Here is a 27,313-nt window from a genome sequence, read left to right as displayed (position 1 = left end):
TCGAAAAGCCAACTTTGTTTCCAAGAGCCAAACAACACTTTGCCCGCGATGCCGGGTGTCATTTCGCTCGTCAAACACCGCCGCGTCGCAACCAGTCGGGGGGAGGAGGGGTTGATGGGAGGTGTGGTGGTGGTGGTGGTGGTGGTGGGAGGGGGAGGGGGGGAGGGGGAGCTCTCCGTGGGCAAACGCGAAGCCATTTAACCTGCGCAAACACGGCCGTGTCACGAAGCCCGAGGATGACTTTTAAGAGCCTGAGCAAACACTGGCGAGAGCCATCGGGCACGAATCAAGGCGGCCTGGCCGAGGACAAGTCACTCTCCTAATGGCTTTGTGATGACTCAAGATCGAGCGGCCATCTGCTTTGTTGCGGTAGGGGGAGGGTGGAGGGGAGGGGAGGGGAGGGGAGGGGGGGGGCACGATTCACAGTTCAGATAGACAGAATATTAGCCGGTAGTGCGGCGGCGGAGGAGGAGGAGGAGGAGGAGGAGGAGGAGGATTTGGCCCGGTGGCACAGGATGTAAAGCATATGTCCATAAATGGCGAATATGTTGGTAGCTGCGGCCCCCGAGCCCCCGAGCCCCCGAGCCGGGGCCAGATAACAGGATTTGCATGGCGATTTTCAGCCTCAGCGACACTTTAGAAAGGTGTAAGACAAAGTAACCCCGCGGGTTCGACCTTCAGACTCTTCGCTACGTATACAGGTGGAAAAACAACAACAACAACAACAACAACAACAACAACAACTCCACAGTAGTCCTGTTTTGTCCAGTCAGCAACTCGCCGCCGGCGGGGGAAAACTCACCATATTTAAAACGCCGACGGGTTTGCATGGGATTTGAATGATGTGCGTTTGAATAAACCGCAGTCATTTGTGTCTCGTCTGTAACCGTGAAGTTGATTTGAAGTCAAACCACAACAACTTCTGACTGGTTCTCTCCTGCACAGGGAGAAACATAGTCTAGTCAAACTCAGGAAATGTAATCTTACAGATACCTACAAGTCCTTTACTTTTTTGTCAAATAATACCAACAGCAAAAAAAAAAAATACTTCAAGTAAAAGTTGTCATTTAAAGTTTTGCTTTAGCGAATCTGTAAAATACGTTCTCAGCATAATGGGCGTCACAGCTCGTCTTTTCGTACGCTGTTGGATGCTTTAATTTACTATCCAACAATGTGCCATGTTTTATGTCCTCACAAGTTTTGTTTTTTATTTGTAATCTGTAAAGTTAATACCAGGAGCTGAAAATCAGTAAAGAGCACGTCAGAGTTGTAAAACAAATTCCTCGCGTAAAATGTACTGAAGCTACTTTTTCACAACCACCTCGAAAAGTCTTTACAAAGTTTTAATCAATTATTATTATTTTCTTTTGTACGTTTAAAAATGAAAAAAAAAAAAAAACTAGTTCGACGGCAGAAAAATAGCCAATCTATGCTGATTGTAAATATGCAACATTCATAAATATCGACGACATGTGAACAAAATCAGGTAAAAAAAAAGAAGAATTCTCCGTTTTGACCTCGAAGCTTCAAGGAATTTGAGCAGCCGAGGGTGAAATCAGAAGCGATTTTAAAGAATGTTTAAGGATTTATTGGAGCTGATGGGAGTCGCACTTTGATTCGATGCTGCTTGTTCAGAGTCGACCGCGTGCGAAGCAGCTTTTGGTAAAAGCTCTCGCAGTAAATCCTTCATGAGCGCTCTCCGGTGAACAGACAGTTTATTACTCTGGATTATTTACCATTTAAAAAAAAAAAAAAAAGGGAAAACCCCAAATTAGACGTGTCATTCGTCATATTAAAAAGCTGCGCTGCCGTGTTTGGTAGTTCTGTATATGTCAGGTTAGATGTTGTTAAATATCCTCAGGGAAGCAATCAGGTGTTTAAAGTTAAGGGCAATTCCCCCCGCAGTACAGACAATCAATAATAATAATAAAAAAAAAGAAATCTAGGAGTGGGGACCGTAATGGGGTTGGCTTGTAAAACCTGCTCTGACAAATTAAGGCAAGTAGTGTTTTTTCATTACTTACACATCCGTTTTCATTTTTCCCATCAGTGGAACCAATTAAACAATGCTTCCTTAAATTAGTCATTGATTTTTTAGCAATAGTGACACTTTACCCGAAGGAAATAATAACTTTAAGGGAGTGTTACTGCTGCTTTTTTTGTTGTTTTTTTTTTTTTTTCTTTTCTCATTACTGCCAGAAGAAACCAAAAAGGACAGAAACAATTCACCTACATGAAAAAGCGCCGTCTTAAATTAGCCATTGATTTTTCCTCAGGTGTCACTTTGGTTAAATGCTTTGCGGTTGGGAGTTTTCGCTCCAACTTGGAAATTGACAAGAGTCCATAATCTATTAGTCCTCACACACACACACACACTGTAAATGTATGACTTCAAACTCTGATAAACAATAAGTTTGAGTTTGGAAATCACCACGAAATCACGTGTAAGCAAATACATAAACCTGCCAAGTGAAGAAATGCTACTGCTCTTTACGTTTAAAATGATAAATCAGATTAAAAAAAAAAAACAACAACAAAACAACAACATTGGAAAAGTGGTCAAAACTTTGGTTTTCAGAACTTTTTATTACAGAATTTTTCCTATTGCCAATCCCATCCCACACACGTGAACCTCAAGAACAAAACTCCAGACAGAGCAGATTCTTTTAATGCTTAAGTTGAACAAAAATAAAATGTCAAAATAAAAATAAAAAAAAACAGAAAACCAGAATAGCAGGCCACAAGCTGCCGCACGTCTTTTCTTTTTTGAGACTAAAAAATACACTTAACAGTTTGAAGCAGCAACAAAATGTGCGTTTACCCGATTACACAATGGAGCATTTTGACTTTTTTTGTTTTATTTTTTTTTATTCATCACGTTATAAAACTCGGAATAGTTCTCGTATGTTTTTTGACCCAAAAAGCAACCTATCGGTGGCAAAGCAAGTTTTTTGTTGTTGTTATTTTTTAAGCAAAATATACACCTCATGTTCACCTGGAAGAAAACGGAAACAATTCAAAGGGAAACATTTTGATTTCATGTTTAGGTATTTAAAAAAAAAAAAAATGTTTTAATGGTTTCTGCCAATGAAATCAATCGTTTATTTATTTATTTATTTTTCTTCAGTCGATAAATCCTGAATTTGCTGTATCCACTTCAACTGTACACACACTACACCTGTTAATCATTGGAAAAAAAAAAAAAAAACTGGACACCTGAATGACTTTCTGCTCGGATGCATTTCAGAATACAAAGGAAGCGGATGTTTTACAGTGAACGGGTTATTTTACAGCAGCCTGTAGCTTTGCAGGAAAAAAAAAGAAAAAGGAAGTCTTTTCATCGGTACGTTTCCTCTTCCTGCATCCACGTGTGCCCAAAGTCTTTACCGAGCCACAAAGGTTGGTTTATTATTTTTTTTTCCTTGTTTTTTCTTTTTCTTTTCTTGTGGCTGTTTCGAGAACCGATCCGGTGGAGTTTATGGAGCTACGGCAAAAAAAAAAAAAAAAAAAAAAAAAAACACCTACGTGATGAGATCTACAGTTCGATCGGACGAAAGGGGGACGGAGATCGCTGACGGACGGCGGCGCTGCGTTCAGGACCCCGGGGACCCTCGCCCCCCTCCACCCCGCCCCCTTCCCCCGATGGTTAAAATGTCTCTTTTAATAATCACGTTACTTTTTTTTTTTTTTTTTTTTTTGTCTTGCAAGTGTCACTTCACCATCAAAAGGATCGTTACGATACGTTTTCCTGGGGGACGGGGGACGGCAGCTCGAGGACGCGGCTGAAGAGTCCAACAGTAAAAGGGCCGTCCTTCGATTTCGCTGCACCGTGGCGGAGAGACTTTTTCGCGGGAGATCAAAAGAGAGTACGGGCGGAGTTCGACCTCCTGCGGCCGCGAATTAGCCGTCGGGGAGTCCAGTCTCACCGTGGGCGGCACACGCTCAAAAATCAGTCGAATAAAATTCAGCAAATAAAAATAAAACAGAAGAAGTCCCACGTTAATGTACAAACATAAACGACTTTAAAAAAAAAAAAGAAAGCCCGTTACATAGCCAGCCGGCAGGTTAGCCTGTCCATAAAGTGCACTCTCCATCCTGCTGTGCGGTTTGGACGTCAGAAAGACAAGAGCAAAAAAAAAAAAAAAAAATAGAGTGTGTGTGTGTGTGTGTGTGTGTGTGTGTGTGTGTGTGTGTGTGTGTGTGAGTATACAGATCGAGGGGAAGGGAAACTCCGCTGCAGGTGTGTTCAGTCTTATTCCCGGAGTGACTGTGAATTAGAGGACATGTCTCAGACCTATGGAGGAGGAGGAGGAGGAGGAGGAAGAGGACGAGGGGGGTTAAGTGGAGGTGTGTGTTTGACTGTGTGTGTGTGTGTGTGTGCGCGCGTGGGGCTGACGTTAATAAACGTAGCCCTCGCTGTAGGGGTGCGGCTGGCAGTAGGGCCCCTCCTGCACGTAGGCCATGTTTTCGTCGAAGTGCGACAGCGGCACCGTGTCCTCCTCGTTGATCTGCCGCTCCATGTCGGTCTTCAGCACCGGCCGCTGATTGTCGGGAAACGCCATGGAGAACAAGGCCTCGGGGTCGCACACGAACTTGTAGACGTATCTCTCGCCGGCCACCTGGAGAGGAAGGACGGTCCGGTAACATCTCACGGATAACAATATAATAATAATAATAATAATAATAATAATAATAATATGATTTATTTCTTCAACGTTCTCGGCAGTCAAACTACAAAAATGGCTTCTAGTGAAGTTAGATTGGAGGAAACTCTGCCTCCGCTCCCACCCTGGTGGAGAAGTGATTTAGAGTACGATGTAGTGGAGAGGACGACTTTTCTCAGGACGTCTGTCGCAGATTTGGCCTTTTTTTTTTTTTTTTTTTTTTTTTTTTCAGAACTTCATCTTAAAGTTTGTCCGATTGTTAAATTTACCAGCTGCGCTTCTTTAAGCTCCGCCCACTGAGTTTTAACAAAGTGGTGTGTGAAGCCTCGAGTTCGGATTTTGGCACATTTTTCTATTTGGGAGCCGGGAGTGACCATATTTGGACGAGCTGGGGGCGGAGCTAGCGGCGGCTCTGACTCTATCTGTTTGGGAACCCTGAGGACGCTATGCCCCGCCCACCCGCGCCGTAAAACCTGACTGCACAACAGGCCTGTCAATCAAACGGACACGTCCCCAAACATACCGCTTTTTGAGGCCTAATTTCTAATTAGTGATTATTTTCATCCAGAAAACTAATAAGACAGAGCGACTTTAGCGAATGACACCAATTCGACTTTTGGAAAAAAGAAATGATTGACTTTGTATTTCATGAGAGAAATTGAATGGGAGTCTATGGAGCCGAAGCTTTTTGCACTTCTGCGTCGGCCTGACTTGTCAGACCTGGTTTCAACTCGATCATTCATTCTGCATTATAACACTCGGCCTGCTTTTGAGCTTCACATTGTTGGACATTTTTTTCTCTGACAGAGTAACGCACATCAAAAAAAAAAAAAAAATGAAAAAAAAAAAATGGAGGAGCTGCTCACAGCATAAAAAAAAAAAATTTAACTAGTTATGGATGGGGAGATTGACATCCATCAAAGGGACTGCATTCGTAGCTGTTGGTATAAAACAGCTAAATTTCCGTGTCTTGGCAAAAAAAAAAAGTCCCCAACACCCACAAAAACCTGTTTGCATTTCCACCCTTGTTTTTTCCCAGCAGCCCCCCCCCCCCCCATGTTTGAGTGGCTCCTCCCCCTTTATTCCCACCTGTGTGAAAGCAGCAGATGATGGTCATTTAACACAGGTGGTGTCAATCCGTCTCATTAACGTGTGTTCAGGAGGATCAGAGCGTTCAGCTGTTATTCAATCTCATTTATTTTAATGGTCATTTTGGAGAGTGTCATTTCTGCTCCTGATTATTTTATTTTTTTTATCAACCCAATTCCTTTAAATTCCTTTAAATTGGAAGCACGTTTTGGATCTCTTGTCAGTGTTTCAGATGATTTTATTTTTATTTTTTTTTTTAAACTCTTTTTTTCGCTGTTTTTCTGCCTTTCGACGATTTAAAAAAAATAAAAACAAAATAAATGTTTTTACCTTCTGCATGATTCCCTTCTCGTAGTAGTAGCGCAACGATCTGCTGAGTTTGTCGTAGTTCATCGCCGGCCGGTTCTTCTGTATCCCCCACCGGCGCGCCACCTTCGTCACGCACACACACACACACACGCACACACACACACACACACACACACACACACACACGACACAAAGACAGTCAGGTAAACAGGGGCGGTGCCAGGAACGCACGCTCGACCTGATTCCCTGACGAGACCCGCGGCGGCAGCTGAAATGTCACAGTGAACTTATTAATCCGTATTTTCCTAATAACGGTAATTAAGAGCGCGTCCAGCCTGAGCGGACCTGAGCTGGGATGTGTTCATTAGGAGCTTGTCACACGCCCAGCGGAGGAGGCAGCAGATGTTGCAGCACCTGTCTACCGGACCACCCGCCCGCCCGCCCGGTCCTCGCCGTCCAAACCCACGGCTTCTGATTTTTTTTTTTTTTCTTCTACTTTTGCTCTCTTCCCCTTTTTTTTTTTTTTTTTTTTTTGCACCGCCGATCCTCGTAGCCGTTGGCGGCGCTACACCTGCCGCAGCCGCTCGCTTAGCGTTTGTCCGCAGGATGCGTTTCGGTCACCTGATGGCATGAATGGGCCCCCCTGTTAGCTGCAGCTGGCCCCGGGCCTCCAGACACCGTCGGACAGCGTGGACCACTGCCAGCCCCCTCCTCCTCCTCCTCCTCCCCACCCCCACACTCCCTCCTCCTCCCTCCCCCCCCGCCCCCACCTTCTATCTCTTCTTCTACCCCCGCCACCCCCGACCCGCGGCGCCCCGCATCCTCCTCCCGTCCTCCAGCAGCGAGCAGCAGAGACTGAGCCCCCACTGTGTGCGATGCGGGCCGCGCAACACACTCGGCCTCTTGTCTCCGTTTCAAAACGCTCCCAGCCGCCGACACGGCTCATATTTTTAGGAATATGCTCCTGTGAAATATTTAGCGGCTGAGGGTCAGTCGGTTGGATGTGGCTGAGGGCAAAATAAATATATATATAAAAAAAAAAATAAAAAAATATTGGGACTAATCCAGGAATGACTGCAGAGAACATTATTCATCACTTCTTAACCTGTCGACCTTTGACATCGTCTGATTTTCCCTTCGTGTATTGCGCAACCTTGTTTTCTTTTTTTCTTGCTCTCGTACGAGCAAATTGAGACGCAGCATCCTGAAGATCCACAGTCACCCGGCGCGCCGGCAAATCAGGACTGCGAGTTGCTTCATTTACTTCATTTTATTGATTCACCAATTCATTGTTTTGTCTTTAATTGGGTCATTTAGGTCTATAAAATGCCAGAAAATAGTTTAAAAAAATTTTTTGCCACCGAAAGTCCGAGTACCAAAAATATTTAAACAGCGATGATATAAAACAGACACAAGCAGCGAATCCTCACATCATCGGTTAACCCGTCACCATTCGAGCGACACGTCGAAGGGCTCGACGGTTTATTTGTTTACGATACGTGTGGCGAAATGCCGGGTGGGAGAGCTACCGTAAATGAAAAAAACAACACAAAAATAACCGCGACGTATTAAAGGCGAGGGTGGAGCCGCGTCAGCGAATGTACTTCCGAGCCTCTCACCTCTTCCGGCTCGATGAGTTTGAACTCCATGCCGCGGCCGGTCCAGGCGATGAAGTGCGAGTTGGACGGGTCGTCCAGCAGAGCCACCAGGAACTGCCAGAGCTGCAGCGAGCCGCGGCGCTGGTACGACGGGCCCTCGCGGTAAAGGCCCGACTCCTGCTTGATGTCGCCTGCCCGACGCCCCGAAACACAAAAAGTCGTTTATCGTACGGCAGTTTGAAAACAAGACGAACACGTCGTGGCATTCGAAGGTTTCCATCAAGAGCGTTGGACTCACCTTCGACCTTCTCGGGCACCACGCAGGTGTCGTCGTAGAAGTGCCTCGCCACTTTGTCAAACATACAACCTGGAGAAAAACGAGATCAAGAAAACAAACAAACAAAAGAAAAGAAAGAAAATTTACCGTTCGATACGATGTTCACCCAGAAGTGCAACATCGTCACAACATCCACTCGCATCGTCGTCGGTACCTTCGGTCCGGTTGGCGTGAGCCAGGTAGCCGTCTTGCCGTAAGTAGACCGAATGGCAGCTAGGCACTTCAGCTGAAAGCCGGGCGAGAAGGAGAGTCGGGTGTTAAAAAGGGCCCGAAGGCAGCATTGAGAACGCTATCTCGCTTATCTGAGAGCGAGTCAAGAAGCCTGTTCGCTCAATGCACCACCGGCTCTGATTAAAAAGGAAAAAAAAAAAAAAAAAAGGCCCTCCGGCGTCGGCGTTGCGACGGCTCGCAGCCGCGGGCGAGCTCGCTACCTCGCGCCGCTGACGCTCGGCCCGGAGCGGCGTTTTACTACCCAAGGAAACGCGCGTGGAAAAAAAAAAAAAACGCAAGCCGACATGATGTAAGTTTTCTTACAACACGAGGGTTCAAAATGACACACTTTTCCAGATCAAAACTAAACGGACCTGCAGGTGTTGGTTTCTTTGACGTTTTCACAGAATATCGTGCGAGTGCAGCACGTCAGCTAAAAGTTGTCCTTTTTTTTTAAATTTTTTTATTCAAAGAACTCGTCCTCTCAATCGGCTTCTTACTGCAAGTGATTGAATCCGACGTAGCGACACTCATTTCTGCCAAATTTATCGGAGACGTCCCCTCTAGTGGCCCTTGGTGGTATCGCACTTCGAGGCACTTTTGCGTTGGTTTCACTTTTAAACTTGGAAACTACGCCTATTTCTATAGACAGTCTACACTGAGTGGGTGCGGCTCTATGATTCGTGCGGATAGTCCCCGCCTCCATCTACACCCACCCCTCCGCCGCTCGTATGATGTGTCTTCAAGCATATAAAACAACCAGGCTAAAAACTCGATTTTCATGAAGTATTCTGTAATTAAAATATTTTTTAATAAATTCTACCTAAAGGTATTTTTTGGACTGTTCCATATTTTGTCATGAAACTTTAATATTGACACTAAAGACTTGAAGAAAACTGCTTCACAGGTGTCAAGTAAAATGTGCAAAATATGGGCGGAGCCTTTAATAACGGCAAAAGTTTCACTCGGTCCTCTCTGGTCAACTTCTCAATCTCTTTTCTTTTTTATTTCTTAACTCCATCAACATTGTGGATTGAATGAGATATCAGACTTTCTCCTGGACTCCCTTCATGACTTTAAGAAACATTCAGTTGTGTCATGTTTAAACCAAAAATGTGCTTTCATACAGTAACGTTTTTTTTTTTTTTTTTTTTGTGCCTTTTTGGTGATTAAAATAACTTTCAGTTCAGTCATATAATTCTTTGCACAACAGCTTTCATTCTCCAGTTTGCTTTCCAGCGCGGTCCGATTGACTCGTTTATTTGCTGTAGACGTCAGAACCTCCCACGACACGAGACGAGATGCTGCGATAACTCCCCTCCCCCTCCCCCACCCCCAACAACAACAAAAAAAAAAAAACGGCCAAACAGGTTACAAAGTGAATGTTCAATAAACAGACCGAGGCCCTTCATTTAGGCCCATAAACATTTCTCTGAGCTTCATCAAAGTAATGGGCTTGTAGAGGAAATTGGTGCTAATGAAATTACCAGCTCCCCTCCCATCCTTTCCAACAGGCCTGCTCCAGTCAACATGCTCCTCTGTGACTGATCATAAATTCACTCTGATGCTCCGGCGTGGACACACAGTTCAGTTCAGTCATGGACGCAACACAATTAACTAAATACAACTTCTCTCTCTTTATTTATGATCTCTATCTTGTACTGTGTCCTTTACCGTGTTTACTGCTGGTAAATCTGAGAATGAACGAAGGCAAAAATGCAGATATTTCACCGGTTTCAGCTTCTGAAATGTGAGAAATAGCTGTTTTTTTTTTTTTTCCTCAAGGTTTTTATATCACTGGAAATGAAATATCTTTAGATTTTACGCAAAATAAATAATCCGAAGACGTCACGTTGACCTCCGGGCGCTCGTTATTTGAATTTGTTTGTCATATTGAGACAAAATTATCGTAAAAAAAAATAAATGAATTGACGATGCAAGTAATTGATCTGCTCACGGGCCCCGACCTGTTGGCCACGGGGCGACAATTTGTCAAGTGAGACGGACGACACAGTGAACTTGCCCCTTTTACGGGAAAGTAAATAAATCGCGGTTGTCTTGGCTTTTCGTCCCCCCCCCCCCAATAGGAAGAGGTTGCGTTATCTCCCCGACTCCAGCTCTGGCTCTCCTGGGTCCTCCATGTCGCCTCATGAATGAACCCAGCAGTCCGGCAAGTGTTCATTCATGTCCCGACGCAGCCTCGGGGCGCCGCCGAGGCCGCGGGCGGACGATTAGCTCCCTTCGCTCCTCTAATGGAAAAAGTGGAGCGGACGAGCGTGGGAGGGCAGATTCTGGACCGCGACCAGGCATCGAGGCCCCCCTCGCGTCTATTAGAGCACCACAGGAAATGGCGAGCGGCGCAGACACCCGGCCCAACCAGATCCCCTCCCCTAATAATGGGCAAACTCAATAAACGCCACTCCCCCTTCCTCCTTCTCCCCCCCCCCCCTCCCTCTCTCACTCCCAACATGTCATCTCCCATTCCTGAAATGATAATGCTCTGGCAGCGAAATGGAAAAAAAAAAAAAAAAAAGGCAAATTTCACTTTTACCAGAGTCGAACGATGTTCCCCCCCCCCCCCCGAATCTCTCACCTGAGTCGTAGGTGAAGTCCCGCGGCTCCTGCTTGATCATCATGCCGGCGGGGTACGCGTGGGGGAGCGGCGCCCCAATCATGGCCGGGTGCTCGAACAAGGGGTCGGGGTACTCCTGCTTGAAGCCTTGAGGAGGGAAGGGGATGTTGGGCTCCGACATCTGCCGGTGGTAGATGGGCCGGCCGTCCCGAACCATCGTCGGCGGGGACGGGAACGAGTGGCACGGCTCCGAGAGCTGACGTCGGAACCTGCGGACGAATTCGCAGGATTCGTTACCGAGAGAGAGAGAGACGCAAACGGAAACACGCTTTGTATCGTTTAGTTTGATCTCGTCCGTAGATGTCAGACCACCTGCTGTGATAACGATTTAAATCACCTGACTTGTATACGTCGCTATGGGACACCATATGTCTTACTGACGTCCTGACGTGCTTTTTCTTTTAGTTACAAAAAAACAAAAAAACAAAGTACGCAAATTATTATCACATCAAAAGGAAGAAAAGCAGAAAATGGTCACAACGGAGATATTGGAAATAGAAAATGTTTGAAAAAGTTTCGCTGAAAAAAATGAATTGAGATTTAAGATTTGTATTTTTCTGTTGATCGACTAATTCAATACGCTTTAGGTCAAAGGTCAGAGTTACCAGCGGACTCAACCTCCGTGCGACAGATGTTAAGCAGCTTGAGCAAAGCAGTAGATGCAGAGCAGCTGATTTCCTTTGTTTTTGACTCCCCACAGCATCGGACGGGCTCATACTTATCTTCCCGACTCCAAACCGTAAATTTTGTGGCGCTAAAAAGTACAAAATATGAGTTTTACTGCTTCTTTTCTTTATTTTTCCTCTCAGTACGTCAATGAGATCAGTGATCCTGCATGAAAACACGGCGGTTTAAATGCGTCGCCTTGACGTTGAAGCGGTCACGATAACTAAGTTCGCTCGTGTCGTTTCATGGCCCCGCCCCCCGCCGACTCGCTCGACCAATGAGATTCCTGCTGTGACTGAAAACCTCTGCTGTGCGTCCGCGGCTCTGACCTCGTGACAACCTGAGCTCGGCGCTTCACATGTAAATGTGAAAAGAAAGTCGGGCGGGCGTCGGTACCTGTGGTCCATGGAGTAGGCGTTGTCGGGGAGAGGCTGCGAGGACGGTATGTGGGCGTAGGTCCGGTCCGGTTTGGGCGTCGGCGCGGCCGTCGGGGATCCATGATGGAGGGGGGACACGGGGGTGCTACAGGGGGGCGTCACTGGGCTGGAGGGCTTCATTCCTGCGGGCTGCTTCTGCTCATAGGCACTGTGGCAACGACAAACGGGGACGAGTCAGAGACGCCTCGGGCGCCGCCGGAGGGGGCCGAATTTAGAGAATTCACCGCACCAGCTGCGTCGTAAAAGAAGATTAAAGTGTACACATTTGTACTGGATGATGTTACTGACCGGCTTCAAGGTGTTAAAACGTACTCGGAGAGTAAAAAACATCTCTTATTGTTATCTCGTCTCGTTTCATTCCCGCTCGTGACGCCGCTTTTTAACGACCGAGTGAGAAAAACATTGGAAAGACGCGTAAAAAACAGATTTTTATGAAGTCGCATGAAATGATGAATACTTCCTATCGTCTTGAATTGGTGGATTTTAAAAGGGAGTTTGGTGAAAATGTCTTTTCTGTGTGGCCCTCAGGTTTTTTTTGGTTTTTTTTTACATGAAATGTGAGCTCAGAGGTGAGACGGTTTTGTTTCAATGGATGAATTCGGAAAAGTTACAGCATCTCTTGTCATATTGTGTGGAGGTTCGGATGTAAAAGAAGCTCTGAGAAACGCTAAACTGCCTTTTTTTTCACTCTCTGTAGGCATCTCGGATCTCACCGGGTGAGCAAATGAATCACAAAGTGTAACAAAACACTCATAAAAATCAACTCAGTTGGCGATCGAGTGTAACTAAGCAACACTCAGACCCGATGATGGTCATTTATTAAAAAAGAAGAAAGAAAATATTGATATAACAAAGTGCTTTGGGCTCATTTGAAATAACATGAGACGCCCGCGGTTCACTCTACACCTGATTTACAAAAGTCATTTTCAAACTAAATAAACATCAAACGAGGAGCCGAACAAACCGAAGAAATGCGGACGATCGAAAACTGATGAGGAACAAAGATTCGGGGCCAAAAGCAAATAAACTGCCGTTTTGAACCGTTTTTTTTTTTTTTTTTTTGTTCACCGCTTCGCGATAAAATGTCGTACCGGCGGTGTTATTTGATTTGATTTATTTATTTTTTTGAGTCCTTCGTGTTTGCGGTGTCGACGCCCACCTGATGCCGTACGGGCACTTCTCTCCATACTGGAGCTTGAAGGGCCGATCCTGACTGCAGTTGGAGCTCAGCTCTGAACACGGGCTGTGCAGCTCCCTCTTGATCTTCAGCTGCAGTCCGTGGAAAGCCACTGCGAAGGAAGACAAAAAAAAAACGCAAGTCAGATACCGGCCGACGGTGGAAAAACCTTCCTGCTGAAAATAACACCTCAGTTTTGAATCAGAGCAGCTGAGGAAAAAAAAAAAATCGGATGGAAAATGTTCGCTTCGTGTTTTGCCCGACTTTTATCGCCGGACGGAGAAACTGCTGACGTACGCGCTTATTTTGGAGCTCGGTTGACCTCCGACCTCGGTTACGTTTTCGACGAAGCGGTCGCAAAAATGAACGCGGAACCAAAATGGTCGAATTTTTCAGAGAAATCTCCGCTGCCTTCATGTACCCGCGGCGGACGGAGCCGAAGGATTTTGACGTCTCAGGCCCGTCGCTCGCGGAAACGACTCACTTCAGATCTCGTTTTGTTTTTTTTCGGCCTTTTTTTTTTCCTCACGGCGACTCTGTTTGGTGAAATATGACAATCATAAAAGCGGGTGTGCGGCGAGCTCCTATAAATGCTTTATCTGCTTTCAGCTGGCTGTCAATACGCTCCAGACGACAACAACCGGGCTCATTGATCCGACTGGGAGGGAGGGGGGTGGCGGGGGGAGGCGAGGGGGGTGAGGAGGAGGAGGCGAGGGGGGTGAGGAGGAGGAGGGGGGGGGTCTCTACCTATGGCCCCGCGGCGAGCCCGGTGCATCCGAGAGGCTGTTAAGTGCCTGATCAGTCCTGATTAACATCCCATCATCTCCAGTCATGATCAACGCTAATCCGATTGACTTCTGACGGAAGACCCAGTCGGTCAGAATGAAGTCGGGCTTCGGGTTCGTCTCACCGCCGGGCCGTCCCGCGAGTATCAAAGCCCGGGAGAGAGGGCCCATCGGGGGAGGGGGGGGGGGAGGGCGACATCAGATTGATGTTTCATGCTCAGAGATGGTTAAAAAAAAAACAAAAAAACACACACACACAAAGCGATAAGAATTTATGAACGGATAAAAGGAAGTCCATCGACTCTGGGACAAACCGAGACTCAAATCGGCGGGGGTTTTTTTGGACAATTTTTCCTCCTCCTCCTCCTCCTCCTCCGAGCCGAGAGAGGAGGATGTTTTTTTTGTTTAGTTCTTTTTCCTCACGGCTGACTGACAGCTGCCGTACGAGCAGGGGTCGACCTGCCAACAACCCCAGCTGACGCACAGCCGAGCCCCCCCCTCCCTCCCACCCGGGGGTGGGGGGGTGGGGGGGATGGAGGGTTGGGGGGGGGGGGCACGCGGGCCCGGCGTGACAAAGCTCAGGGGTTGTTCGCAGCCACTTGCTGGGGAGGGAGGGAGGGGGGGGGGGGGCGACCTTTCCGGGTCATCGATCCGAGGTCAAAGAGACACTTCCTGAGGGGAGACCTTTTGACGACGCTGGCATCGGTGTCGAGAGCCGACGGAGTCAAAACAAGACCTCCGAGTGTCGCTTTCAATCCCCGACGACAACAAACACGCGAACTCACAAGTACGAGCGACTTCTTCTCCGCGTCTCTTTTCTTCGGTTTCGTGGGTAAAACGTATAAAAACGAGGTCTATGCAAAAAAAAAAAAGAAAAGAAAAAGAAAAAGCCTTGTTTAACCAGCAAGCGTCACATTAGAGGGGGGGGGGGGCCTTAAATTAGAAATGGAAATGTCACAATAGATTTTGTCAGCGGGGTGCCAAGGTACACAAATCAATAGCGAGGGCATCGCCTCCGACTAAAACAGGAGACTTCCTCTTCAGTCCAGAATGTCGCGCCCATCGCTGCTTGATTGCTCTCATTATCTACGTATTGATCAAGCGGGACGGTGGGATGTTTTTAAAGAAGAAGCAGTTAGAACAATTACTGGATCTATCTTCAATGCAAATGTTGTTGTTGTTTTTTTTACCCTTTTCGTTTCTGCCGTCATCGACTTTGCTCTTTTGCTTTTAAACGTCGAGGCAAAAAAGGCAAAAAAAACCAAAAAAAAAAAACGAATAGGACTATTTTTTTTTTTTTTTGTGCATTTTACCTCCGACACTCGGGGTTTCTAATCATTTCATGTTTTTTTTTTTCAGCCGCTGTTTTCTTTGCCCCGATCCTTTCGGGACGCTAAATCGAAGAAATCTTCAAAACTGTGCGTTTTGGCAGAACCGGAGCCGACGTTTTGGCAGATATTTCTCCGGCCCATTCACAAAAAAAACCCAAAACCCAGGTCTTTTGGCAACGGCGAAAAACCTCCCATTCCATTTTCACCTTCTGTAGGCGCTCGCCTTTGTTGTTAAATGACGGCGGCTCCAGATCTGCCCGGTAACGTGTGGCCTCGTTTTACACCTTCCCTCTCCTCCTTCGTTCCCCGCTAAGTTATGCTAATGGTAAGCATCTGTGTCGGGAGTTTGAGACAAAGAAAAATTTCCCCTTCTCCTCCTTCGGCCCGAGGACGCTTTCGCTGCGAGGCCGATCGCACGCTGCTTTCTGCTGCCGCGCCGGCGGAGAGCGCGAAGTTGACATTGAGGGGGGAAACTACCGAGAGAGAGGAAGAGGAAGAGGAAGACGAGTCTCGGGCCGCCGAAACGCTGGAGACACATTTTTTTTAAACACATTTTTCTGGCAAACAATCGTAAGAACTTTTCAACACAGATGTTTCTTTTCCTCTCCTATACTTTTTAAAATTTTTTTTTTTTTTACTGCTTTCATCTTTTATTCTCATCCTATCAATTGGAAAGGGTAAAAAAAAAAAAATAAGAAAAAAGGCATAAAACCAGGTACAAAAAACAAAATAAACTGAAATTTTATCGCTCATATTTATCTTATTTTCTCCAAACGAGTACAAAACTAAAACTTTTCTTTTATATATATTTTAATTTGCTCAGTTTAAAAATAAGATTTAGTAATCCCTCAAAATCTTTCGCGAAAGTCCTCAGAATATTTCACGATACAGTAAAACGAGACCTTTATTTAGTTAATGCTACCAGCTAGCTGGCATGTACCGCTAAACAGGCAGGACAAGTTGCTTTTTGGTTAATGCTAACTCTGCTAGTGGCGTGGAGATTTTATTATTATTATTATTGTTTGTTTTTTTTCGGCATTAAATGGAAATATTTATGCTTCGCATTTGGTTTAAATGAAATTTGACGAATTGACAACATTCACAGTTGACTTGTGAGTCAAGAGTTTAAACTGGAAAAAGGAAAATATGAAATACACAAAAATAGGATAAACATTTAAAAAAAAAAATTTTTTTTACCGTCAACTAATCCCATGAGAAGATAAAAAGCTAACAATACTTTAAACTGTCTCTCGATATGCGTTACCGTTGTGGCGGGCGGCACCGAGTGAACACGTTCCTGCTGAAGATTAAAAAAAAAAAAATCTCCCACATATAAAACATATTTTAGCAAACGTTACTCCAAAAGGAATAAACGATGTAATTTTTTTTTTAGGGACTATTTTCAGCTGGTTTGAGCGAACACGACGGCCAAACGCTGCCCCAGCACCAGCTGAGAGTGCGTTATGTCACGTAGTACATACTGTACGTGGTGCACTAACTCATGGCCTCGGGACGGCGCACGTTTTAGGTTCTTGGTGGGTTTTAGTCGTTTTAAATGAATATCGCCCGTCTTGTAAAGTCCCCGTCGAAGCCGCTTGGATATTTCCTTCTCCGTCTCCTCATCTCTTTTCTCTTCAACTTCTTCTTCCTCCTCCCTCCACCTTCACCTTCCTCTTCCCGTCTACCGTCCCTCTCTCTCTCTCTCTCTCTCTCTCTCTCGGCTCGGTGAAACCCATATGGGAGAGCTGCCGGCTGGGACGCCTGCTCGAGCGCCCAACCACGGTGCCCTCACCCTCCCGCCATCTGTCGTAGTGCCTCTCCAGTCTGCTGCGGGTTTGCCAACAGGACAATTCAGATGGTCAGCAGTCTCCTGCCACCGCGGCCACCCACCCCGGCTACCTCTGAAGGACAACGGGACAGTCTTAGTGACCTCTGGTTCTCCACTGTAAAAAAAAACAAAAACAAAAACGCTCCTCCATCTTGGATTTCAGGCTAATTCACACCCACGGTTTGGACTTTTTTTTTTTTTTTTTTGTTTTTGTTTTTTTTTTTTGGACTGTGATGCAGCTGCTTGAAAAAAAATCAGTCAAAAATATTCAGAGAATTTTTTTTTTTTTTTAATTTTTTTTTACACACTTAAAACTACAGTTGAATATGAAATAAATTTAAGCAGCTGGAGTCACCAGATGAAATCAAGTCGATAAAAGGGGCATTAAAAATAGCTAAAATTACTTAAAAAAAAAAAAAAAAAAAAAAAAGCATTTTTCCAACGAGCCGAAGCTTCTCGTGTTTGTCGTTTAGAGGCAGGAGGAGGAAAAGAAAATATAAACCCGTCTGTGGTTTTTAACCTCGCAAAACCAACAGCAACCTGCTCGACGATTTCAGGCTGCAATCGGAGGTCTGAGATATTTCTCCTCCTCCTCCTCCTCCGGCTTCATCTTCACCCAAATATTCCATGGCCACGACATTTTTGCAATCTACTCCGAAAACGAAAGGTTTTCCGACGCAAATATCGGATGTGACCTTTCATCCTCGTCCGAACTCCCGCCTTTCCGTTCGAGCTTTCGCTTCCAGGTTAAAGGGCGTTGAGGACAAGACGCCGGGTGTGGACGCGCAGTTTTGGTGTTTTTTTTTTGTTTTTTGTTTTTTTTTCTCACAGTTTCATGCACGTTTTGGCTCATCCGAAAGACATGTGCTCGCTCCGGGTCCCACTGAGCTCCACTCACTCAATTTCTGTCCCCACCTTGGCACCTACTTCCTCCAGAAAACGGACGGTGCCAAGTCACCAGTCACCGGCGCGCAACCCGCTCGAGAGCTCAACCGGGTTTGGAAACCCGACGGCGCTCGTCCTCGTGTCGGACGTTGAAAGGGACGCTCCTCTAACTTTTAGGAAGTGTTCTTAGAAACGACAATTTGTTCTTTCGTGGGATGAAATATGTAGAAAATGAGGGGAGAAAACAAAACAAGCTTTCATGCTGTAAAATTCCCCGCTGAAGGTGGAGTGGGGGGGAGGGGGGAGGAGGAGGAGGAGAGGGGGGAGGAGGGGTTGAACAAGAAGGGCCAACCGAGCTTTTTAAAGCTGAGCAGCATAAATGTGGTAGTAACTAATATAACACTGCCGGATTTAGAAAACGTAACCACACTTCGAGGAGAGGTCGAGGAGGAGCGTTAAAAAAAAAAAAAATGAAAAAAAAAAAAGAGATTATATTTAAAAAAAAAATTCAAAACAGCCGTCAATTGACAGCAGTTTGGACTCGCTGGAGTTAAAAATATCACTTCAACCGCCTGCGAAAAAAAACAAACATCTGCCACAATATTTTGATGTTTCTTTATGCAAATAAGTCACGGCGCAATAATATCTCGTTGGCAAAGAGAGAGAGAGAGAGAGAGAGATCCCCCCCCCCTCAACCCCCACCCCCACCACCACACACTCGTACACCTGTCTCCAACCCGCAAGACTGCTTGCAGCACTTGTGCAAGCGAAAGGTGAGGCGACTGAGAGACACTGAAAAAACACACACACACACACACACACGCACACGCACACACACACGCACACGCACACACACACACACACACACACTGCCACTTTCACCGAGTACACACAAGCACAAGTCGAGTGAAAAAAAACCCCACCACAGATGTTCAACACACACACACACACACACACACACACACACACACACACACACACAAGAGGAGAAAAGTGTGGTCTCTTACTCACAGTTTTCAGTCTGGAAGTCTGGAACGAACTGCTCGTCATTGTCGGGAACTTGAGCTGAAGACACGAGCGAGAAGAGAAAGAGGAAGAAGAAGAAGAAGAAGAAGAAGAAGAAGAAGAAAGGGGATGATTGTTTGCGACGCTGACGGACGACGCAGCACCGATCACACCGTCCTCTGGAAATGAAAAAAAAAAAAAAAACATGCTCCTGGGACGTCGGCCTGTCCCGTCCCAGACTCGTAAAGGACACGGCTGGCACCCACTACACCCCCCCCCCAAAAAAATATGTCTAACGGGGTTTGTCTTTGGCAACCATGTTTATATGTTTAAAAAGGATTTGACGTTACAATAAGCTTTATCGAGTCATTTTTATACCTTTATCATACCCTGAAGTCTTTTTTTTTTTTTTGTATTTGAATTTTTCTTTTAATCAAATTACTCTTCTGAGGACTTCTTGTACGCTGTCGTAAATAAATACATAAACCCCCCGCCCCCCAATCTTATATCAATACCATAAATTGAAACCCTTAAAAAAAAGAAAAAGAAGAATGAAACGAGTTGCCTTTTTTATTTACCTCAAGACCTGAAACTTTGCGTCTCGTTTTGCCGATAATCAAATTTGACTTTTACGACCGCTGAAAAAAAAAAAAAAAAAAAAAAAATAAAAAGGTTTGTGAGTGACCAGAAGATAAAAAAAAAAAAAAAGCAACACGCAAAATGTCCTCAAAATATTGTTTTCCACTAAATAAGTTGAACAAAGAGCCACATTTTTCCACCGAACCGCAGCCTGACGTTTTTGTTTTATTTTGATAGGGAGGGGGTGGGGGGGGGGGGGGGGGGGGGGGGGAGGAGGATAATACTTTTTTTTTTTTTTTTTTTTTTGCTTTAGTTTGACCGTCTGCCTCCTCATTTCCACTTCCTGAGGTCGCCTGGTCCATTGACTGCTCGGCAGCCTCGGCTCCTCGCTCGTTGCCAGCAGCCAAACACCCATTGTTAACGGTGTCTAATTGGCTTCCTCCCTACCGGTGAATCCACCTGTACCTACCGAGTTCGGTCTGTTCCAAAAACCTCCCGACGCTTCACCTGCGCCTCAAAACGCCGCTGCACGCGGGCTAATGCTAAAATAATGAAGCTCCGCTCCGGCTCCAATTAGCCGTCTTTGCATATTTATCTCACGTGTATTAGTGACAGTTTTTTTTAATCTTTTTTTTATTCTGCCGTCCCAGAAAGTTTTGATTCTCTCCAGCGAAAGGCAAAAAAAAAAAAAATAAATAAAAAAAAAAGAGATTTAAATGTGTCATCAGCACGTCTATTTATACGCACAATGAGGTGGATCCTCATTATCGCAGCATCGCCAACATGCCTCGGCACGTCGAGAGATCGTCAAAAAAAAAGAAAAGAAAAAAGAAAAATGACTGATTTTCTATTTTTGTCACTCTTGATAAGGTCAGGGATGTTTTGTTTTCTTTCTCCCCCCCCGTCTCACCCGAGGTGCGAATTGAGGAGAGTAAACAATTAACAGATGTAAAGGGAGAAATTACTTCATATTCTCCCCCCCTCCAAAAAAAAATAAATAAAAGAAGAAGTCTGGCGGGTGAAGGGGATCAGCGAAACAAAGACGGGGAAGTGTTTTGTGTTCAACTCTCTTCAACGCGACGTGCACGTTAACCGGGAGTGAACGACTGTTGGTGTAAAACAGCTGGAACGCAATGAGACCTTTTACAAGTGGCTTATTATTCCACTTTGTTTTCTTAAAGGGCCACGACACGGACATTTACAAATCAAAGTCCTTCCATTAGAAGTCGGAATAAAACCCCTTTTTTTTAATTTTTTTTTTTTAAGTCAAAAGCAACGACAGCGCAGCAACTCAGGACAAAACTTACAAAGGGACACGAAAGAGGAGAAATGGAAACAACAACAACAACAACAACAAAAAGAAGTCAGCAGCGTCTCAGTGTCCAAAAAGGAAGTAGAGGATGGATGAGTCACCGGCCTCAGTCTGTGAATGAGCCAGCTGATCTCTGCAACAAACTCCTGGGGAGAGACGGAGAGAGCTGGACCTCTGCCGCCATTCACAAAACAACAACAACAACAACAACAACAACAACAACAACGACGACGGGAAAAAAAGAACACAAAACGTAGGCAGAAGGACAGAAGGGAGAAAAGGAGGATGCGAAATAAAAAACGGAGATGTTTGTACGAGGCCCGAGACAGTCCGGTGCAGCAGCACTTGATGACGCTTGAGATTTAAATGAATTTTCCCTTTTTGTTGTTGTTGTTGCCTGCGCTGATTTCCAAGACAAATTATGCTATCCGAATTTCACCGAGGAAATTAACACGTTAACAAAAGCACCGAAAAACAACAACAACAACAAAAAAATAATAATCTTAAAGCCAGAAATCTGTGAAAGGGATGATTTTTTTTTTTTTTTTTTTTTCATTTTCCTGGCAAGGAAGGCACTTAAAAAAAAAAAAAAAGGTGCGAGGAGGAAGAGGAGGAAGAGGAGGGTGGTTGTGGTTTGAGGAGGTCAACCCCCCCCCCCCCCCCACCCCTTCCCACCTTCCACCCTCCACCCCACCCCACCCGTCAAATGTCGAAACCTTCAACCTTCTCGGTCTTTTGGGAAGTCGGAAATTCAGGCCCGTCGCTCATAATTCCTCGTCTCGTTCCAATTACCTGATCTAATAAATCTTAGGAAACGGAGGGAAGGTATTCCTTTTCATCTTAATGGACAGGAAGTCATTCATTAAATCTACAATCTTTGAGGCGTACATCATCACATTGATCCACGACAGGCAGAACTGTAATCCTTAACGGTAATACTTCTCTATCAAGCCCCGTCTTTTCCTTTTTTTTTTTTTTTTTTTTTTTCTTTTCTCACTTTGGATACTGAAATATTAAAATCGTGTCTTATTCTTTTCCTCACGCCCCGCGGTGCGCCGCCTCGTCTCACCTCGCTCGCCGCTCGAGAGTCGGCTCAACCGCTCCAATATCTGTTTCCGAGGATACTTCTCATTTAAAAAAAAAAAAAAAATAATAATTCTCTCTCGGATGGCACCGCGAGCGTTTTCAAATGTGTTAAAGAATAGATGGAAGCTGTGAATGATTGAGTCCCTTTTTTTTTTTTTTGGGCTGCGAAGAAAAAAAAAAAAAATCCCCCTCAACACTTTTCCAGCGGATGTATTACAACTCAATCCTTTGTTAGAAAAAAAAAAAAAAGTCTTGAAGTTGATTCAGTTATATTGAACACTTTAAGACTTTACAAGTAGAATTATGGCTTTACAGCGTGGGCGCTTGTTTAAAGAGATATATTCTCTGGCAGGGCAGCATTTCATACGTGGAACTCAAACAATAAAACGTGTCTCAATGCACAACTTGTAATTGGCTTGTTTGACATGAATGAAACAAGCAAATAAAACAAAAGAAATGTCGAAGTACTTGCTGCTAAACACGATATTTTGTCAAAAGATTTCTGCAATTTGTCTCCAAAATCGGAAGCATCGGAGTCCTAAATTACAACCCACGTCCAGTTTTATACATTTATACCCACTTTTTCTAAAACAATCCTTAATTTAGAAAGTTAATTTACCAAATTAACACAAATTCAAATAATAAATCATGAGGGTTTTTTTTTTTTTTGGGGGGGGGGGGGGGCTTTTTCTGTAACACAGCATCCAGAGACAGTTTTAGTGTCACAACTTCAACTGAAGTGACTGACAAACTTCTTTGTTTTTTGGCCCCTTTTCTTAAAGAAAACTGACTATTTGTTTTGACTTTTTTCAGATTTTGTATTCATGCAAAAAAACAAGCAACGATTTCAAATCGCCTTTTCCAAGCAAACTGTGCGACTTTACGCTCCATCTGTTTTTACACAGACAAAACAAAATCGACTTCAAAAACAGCCCGAAAACACTTTTCACTCCAAATATTCTCTCGACATATCAAACTCTCCCTTCTGCTGAGATATAAAACTTCACATGCCGACATTAAAGGGTGAAGCTAAATCGTAGCAAAATACAACAAGTCGTGAAGTCATGAAGTCCGACATGCACATGAAAAGAAAGACAGAGCAAAATGACGAACGATATTCACCACTGACCAAAACTTCGGTGCTGCAGACACGGCGGAAAGAGGACGCTCGCGCTTAAATCCTGAAGCATCACGTCTCAGTTAGACCACAAAGAGCAAGTCTTGCCATCAGAGAAGACAAAAAAAAATAAGAAAAAAAAAAAGCGAAGAAAATGGTTTGATATTTAAAAAAAAAAAAAAAAAAAAAAAAAGGAGGAGAGACTGTTTGTGGAAGTTTGCAAGGAAGAACAAAAAAAAATAATCATAAATCCATTCTCTATCTTTGGCTCTCTTATTTTAGTTTAGTTTAGTTTTTTTTTTTTTTTTTTGTCGCCACCAAAGAATTGAAAGTGGAGAAGACGAGGCGACGGTACAGCTGGAGGAGATGAAGAGGTGTGCCGAGAGGAAGCACAGAGAGAGAGAGAGAGAGGCAGAGCAGATGAGAGAGGGAGGGAGCGAGTGAGAGAGAGAGAGAGAGAGAGAGAGAGGGAGAGAGAGCTGGTAGGCTACAGGAGAGCTGTGGTGGAGGTGGAGGTGGAGGTGGAGGTAACGGCGGCGGGCGGCGGCTGGCGTGCAGCGCGTTAGCTCCTGCCAAAAGCAGAAGAGACAGTGAGCGTCGGAGAGCCTTCTCCTGGTAATTTGTGATGACACTCTCTGGGTAGAGCCTCCTCGGTTCTCCCTCAAGACCCCCTCGCTCACAGCCTCTAATGTATGCATGACACACAAGGTGCCTCTTCCACACACAGGCTTTTAATTGGACTGCGACGCTAGGCATGTAACTCCAGGCAGCTTTTTTTTTTTCTTTTTTTTTTGTTCCTCCCTCCTCACAACCTTTTTTTTTTTTTTTTTTTTTTTTTTTAAACCCAACTCTTCTCCTTTTTTTTTTTTTTGCTGAGATTTTAAAACACTCACCTTCTGCCAGCCAAGTCTCCTGCAGCCGACTGAGGTCCTGGAAGAGCTCTGAAGAAGAAGAAGAAGAAGAAGAAGAAGCAGTTCAAAACAACAACAAAACAAAGCATCAGAAAACAAGTGTCTTCATTACGGCTCGGCTCGATGTGGAGCTCAGTGGGCACGTGTGCGGCTAATAACAAGTCAATTTGTGCGTCTGACGGAGGCTCGCGAGGAAGCATCATCACAGGCCGCCGTGCTGTAATTGAGATTTTGTCGTTAGCCGGCAGCGCAGGTGGCCGCCAACCAATTGAATTTTTTTTTTTTTTGTGCTAAATGTTTAGGAGCCGTGAAATTAACTTCTCTCTCCTCTCCCTTGTCCTTTTGCCGCCTACCTTCAGTGTCCAGAGCCAGGTCGGACTTAATGAATTTTCTCTTTCTGTCATTCGCCGGCTTCTCGCTGCTTGTTGTCTTTTCTTGCAGATTCTAAAAAAAAAAAAAAAAAAATATGAAAAAGAAAAGAAACACGCACAGATCAATGTTTTTTTTTTTTTTTTTCCTCTTTTCCTTTTTTGCTGGAGCGGTGATTCTGCTGTTGGCTGCAACTGAAATGGCAAATGAAAGAGCCTCAATGAGCCATTCATTTGATGCCACACACACACACACACACACACACACACACACACACACACACACACACACACACACACACACACACACACGCGCGCTCTTGCAACAGCCCCCATGCAAAGGCACCTGTGCTTTACTTTATCAGACTGTAATTAAGAAGAGCTTCACGGTGCACCGTGTGAAGTAGTGGGCAGCTTGTTTGAGCTGTTTGTCTTTGATGGAGAGTGCGAAACTTTTAAAACGTTTTCCCTCTGGGGGAGAAATGAACCTCGGCAAAAGCAGCAGAGAGGAAAAACAGAAAAACAGACATTCGCAACGAGAGAGATGATAAATCAGAAATGAAGCTCCTTCAGTTTGATAGTTGGAGCCGGAAGAAGAAGAAGAAGAAGAAGAAGAAGAAGAAGAAGAAGAAGAAGAAGAAGAAGAAGAAGAGGGCATCATGAAAAGAGCTTTATTTTTATTTTTTTTAATTATTATTTTTTATTTTGTAATCACTCACTTTGGAGTTACAGTAAGGCACTCTCTGGTCGTGAAGTCCATCCATCCTGGTTCCGACTGACGAGAGAGCCGTCTGCGGAGTCTCCGGTCCCGGTGAGCCCTTTCAGAAAGTCACGAGGGAGAAGGGGAAGAAGCAGAGAGAAGCGGGCACGTGAATGACGGTTTATCATCTCTCGCTTTTTTTTTGTGCTTTCAAACGCACTTCAATAGCCGACAATAACACCTCCGGCCGTGAAGTGAAGTTCATCATCTTCATATTTGGTGCGTAAAACGAGGCGCACGAGGAGCTCGAGGGCGCCGCGAAAATGCCCCCCCTCTCCTTCTCCTTCTCCTCCTCCTCCTCCTCCCTTCCTCCCGCCCTCCTTCTCGTTATGTCATAAACTTACTACAGCAAAAAAAAAAGAAAAGAAAAAAGGAAGTAAGGGGGATACGACGTGCTCTTACCTCGCGCCGCTTTTCCCTCCTCCGCGTGCAGAGTGGCACCGAGCGGCTGCAGGTTCCTCCACAGTCCCGGCTGCTGCCTGCGCTTCTCCCCCCACCCCACCCCCGCTCACTGTGTTGCTTTCTAGCAGGCTTTGGCATCGCCTCCGGGGGCCTCCCATGGAAACAAGCCGCACTCCGCTTCCTATTGGTTGTCAATGTCTTTCACTGGAGCAGATTGCTGGCAGTCAATCACGCGCGGCCGCCGGCGGTGAGCACGAGCGGCAGTCGCTGACCATGTTCTCGTGCTCGCTTTTTTTTTTTTTTTTTTTTTTAAATAGTAGACAGTAGCACGTGCACTAAACTTAAGCATAATTTAATCTGTTTATAAAAATCACCCTCACACACACGCGCGCGCGCACACAGCGCGCACACACAAACACACCACTCACCCCTCTCTGGGTCAAGTTTGTGTCCATGGTAACGGTGTTTGGAGGAGCCTCCGGAGGGACCAGCTCTTTCCCTCTCCTGTAACAGAGACATTGTTGAGACCTGCAGAAGGCACTGACCTGTGAGCGAAGCTGAGGTCAGCGGGCCAAACCGGGGACGGCTCACACACTGCTGTCTGTCTCCGCCAGTGGCGGTTTTACATCCGGGTCTGTCCAGACTTATTATTATGCGTCTTGAAGACTTTGGAGGAATCTGGAACATAAATACAGTAAACAAAGTTAAAAAAAATATGGATGCTGCTGCAAAATGAATGAAGCTGCAACTATAAAACAAACATTTTCAACCCGACAGTAGTAGTGAGTAAGTAGTCATTTTAATGTGTTATTGTACACAAAATATTTGTTTTAAACTCGTAGGACACACCAACCAGTCCATAAGCAAAGAGAGAATATCATAACTCCTCATATTTACGATGTAATTTAACAGCACTGTGCCTTGCCATGAAACTCATATTATTAACTTTTTAGCTCAACAAACCGTTTGTGGTCGTTAAGGTTCGTTACGAGATCAAGTAGAATAAGTACGGGCTTGTCGTATGCCGTGGTGAGCCAAAACAATGAAGGTGTGGTCCAAACATGGCCCCCGGGCCCTAAATTAGGCCGCCCTCATCTATACAGACACCAACAGTGAGCAGCTGAGATTCACCAGTTCAGCAAATGTGAAATTTGGCGACGCTCTCACCGTCTGTTTGAGTTCAATAATGACCAGTGAAGGTTTTATTTATTTTTTGGCAGAACATTTTGTGAGAGAAGTTGACCTTTGACCTTTTCAGTACTTTTCAGCGCCAGGATCGCTCAGTACGGAAAAAAAAAATACTTTTTACGCTAAGGTTCATGTTCAAATTTAATTGGGAGACTTCCGAATAGATATTTAATGACCACCAAATCCTTTTATACCAAAACAGGAAGGATTTTCTTTTTACTATATTTAATTACTTAATCACACTTTTATTTACCTGCCATTTGTTTTTTTTTTATCATCTTTTGTACTTTTGTTTCTCTGCGCTGACTCACTTGTCAGTTTGTTGTTTACTAATAGTAAAATGTTTTACTTTACATGTATTACTTCCTTTGTTATTATTGTGTTTCTCCACAATGTAATTTTACTACTTTTGATTGCTTTATATCCATTTAGTATACGTCTGGATCCCTCCTCTTGCATGCAACACATGTTTACTCATCTTACCTTGGTTTTTTTTTCTGCACCCATCAAGGTCTGACTTCACCAAACAGAAACCCTCAAGAGACAGAAAACATGATCTGATTAAATCAAGCTGGTTAAAAGTGAACAGAAGCTACACACAATCTTATTTATATAGAAATTTGAATTTATAAGAAGA

General features: G+C 44.8%; 1 protein-coding gene across 5 annotated transcripts; it reads right to left on the bottom strand.

Annotated features, from left to right (window-relative positions):
- Positions 1-2,566: 2,566 nt before the first annotated feature.
- etv1 (ETS variant transcription factor 1) lies at positions 2,567-27,238 on the bottom strand. 5 transcript variants are annotated; one of them, XM_069141911.1, is made up of 14 exons: positions 27,160-27,238; positions 26,034-26,166; positions 25,046-25,144; positions 24,312-24,402; positions 23,941-23,988; positions 18,960-19,013; positions 13,102-13,231; positions 11,902-12,090; positions 10,801-11,048; positions 8,152-8,223; positions 7,959-8,027; positions 7,682-7,851; positions 6,084-6,185; positions 2,567-4,619 (listed from the first exon to the last, which is right to left on the bottom strand). In XM_069141911.1, the coding sequence occupies exons 3-14, from the start codon at positions 25,088-25,090 to the stop codon at positions 4,398-4,400; spliced, it is 1,440 nt and encodes a 479-aa protein (XP_068998012.1). In that variant the 5' UTR covers positions 25,091-25,144; positions 26,034-26,166; positions 27,160-27,238; the 3' UTR covers positions 2,567-4,397. The 5 variants fall into 5 exon arrangements, with proteins under 5 accessions (XP_068998012.1, XP_068998010.1, XP_068998011.1 ...); XM_069141909.1 differs by lacking the exons at positions 26,034-26,166; positions 27,160-27,238 and adding an exon at positions 25,489-25,796; XM_069141910.1 differs by lacking the exons at positions 26,034-26,166; positions 27,160-27,238 and adding an exon at positions 25,247-25,342.
- Positions 27,239-27,313: the final 75 nt, after the last annotated feature.

Source organism: Embiotoca jacksoni, unplaced genomic scaffold, assembly GCF_022577435.1.
Source record: "Embiotoca jacksoni isolate LCO1_2020_lvr unplaced genomic scaffold, fEmbJac1.0.p SCAF_93, whole genome shotgun sequence".
Taxonomy (NCBI): Eukaryota; Metazoa; Chordata; class Actinopteri; family Embiotocidae; genus Embiotoca; species Embiotoca jacksoni.
The sequence above is the reverse complement of the archived record's forward strand: the minus strand, read 5'-3'. Positions and strand labels throughout refer to the sequence as shown.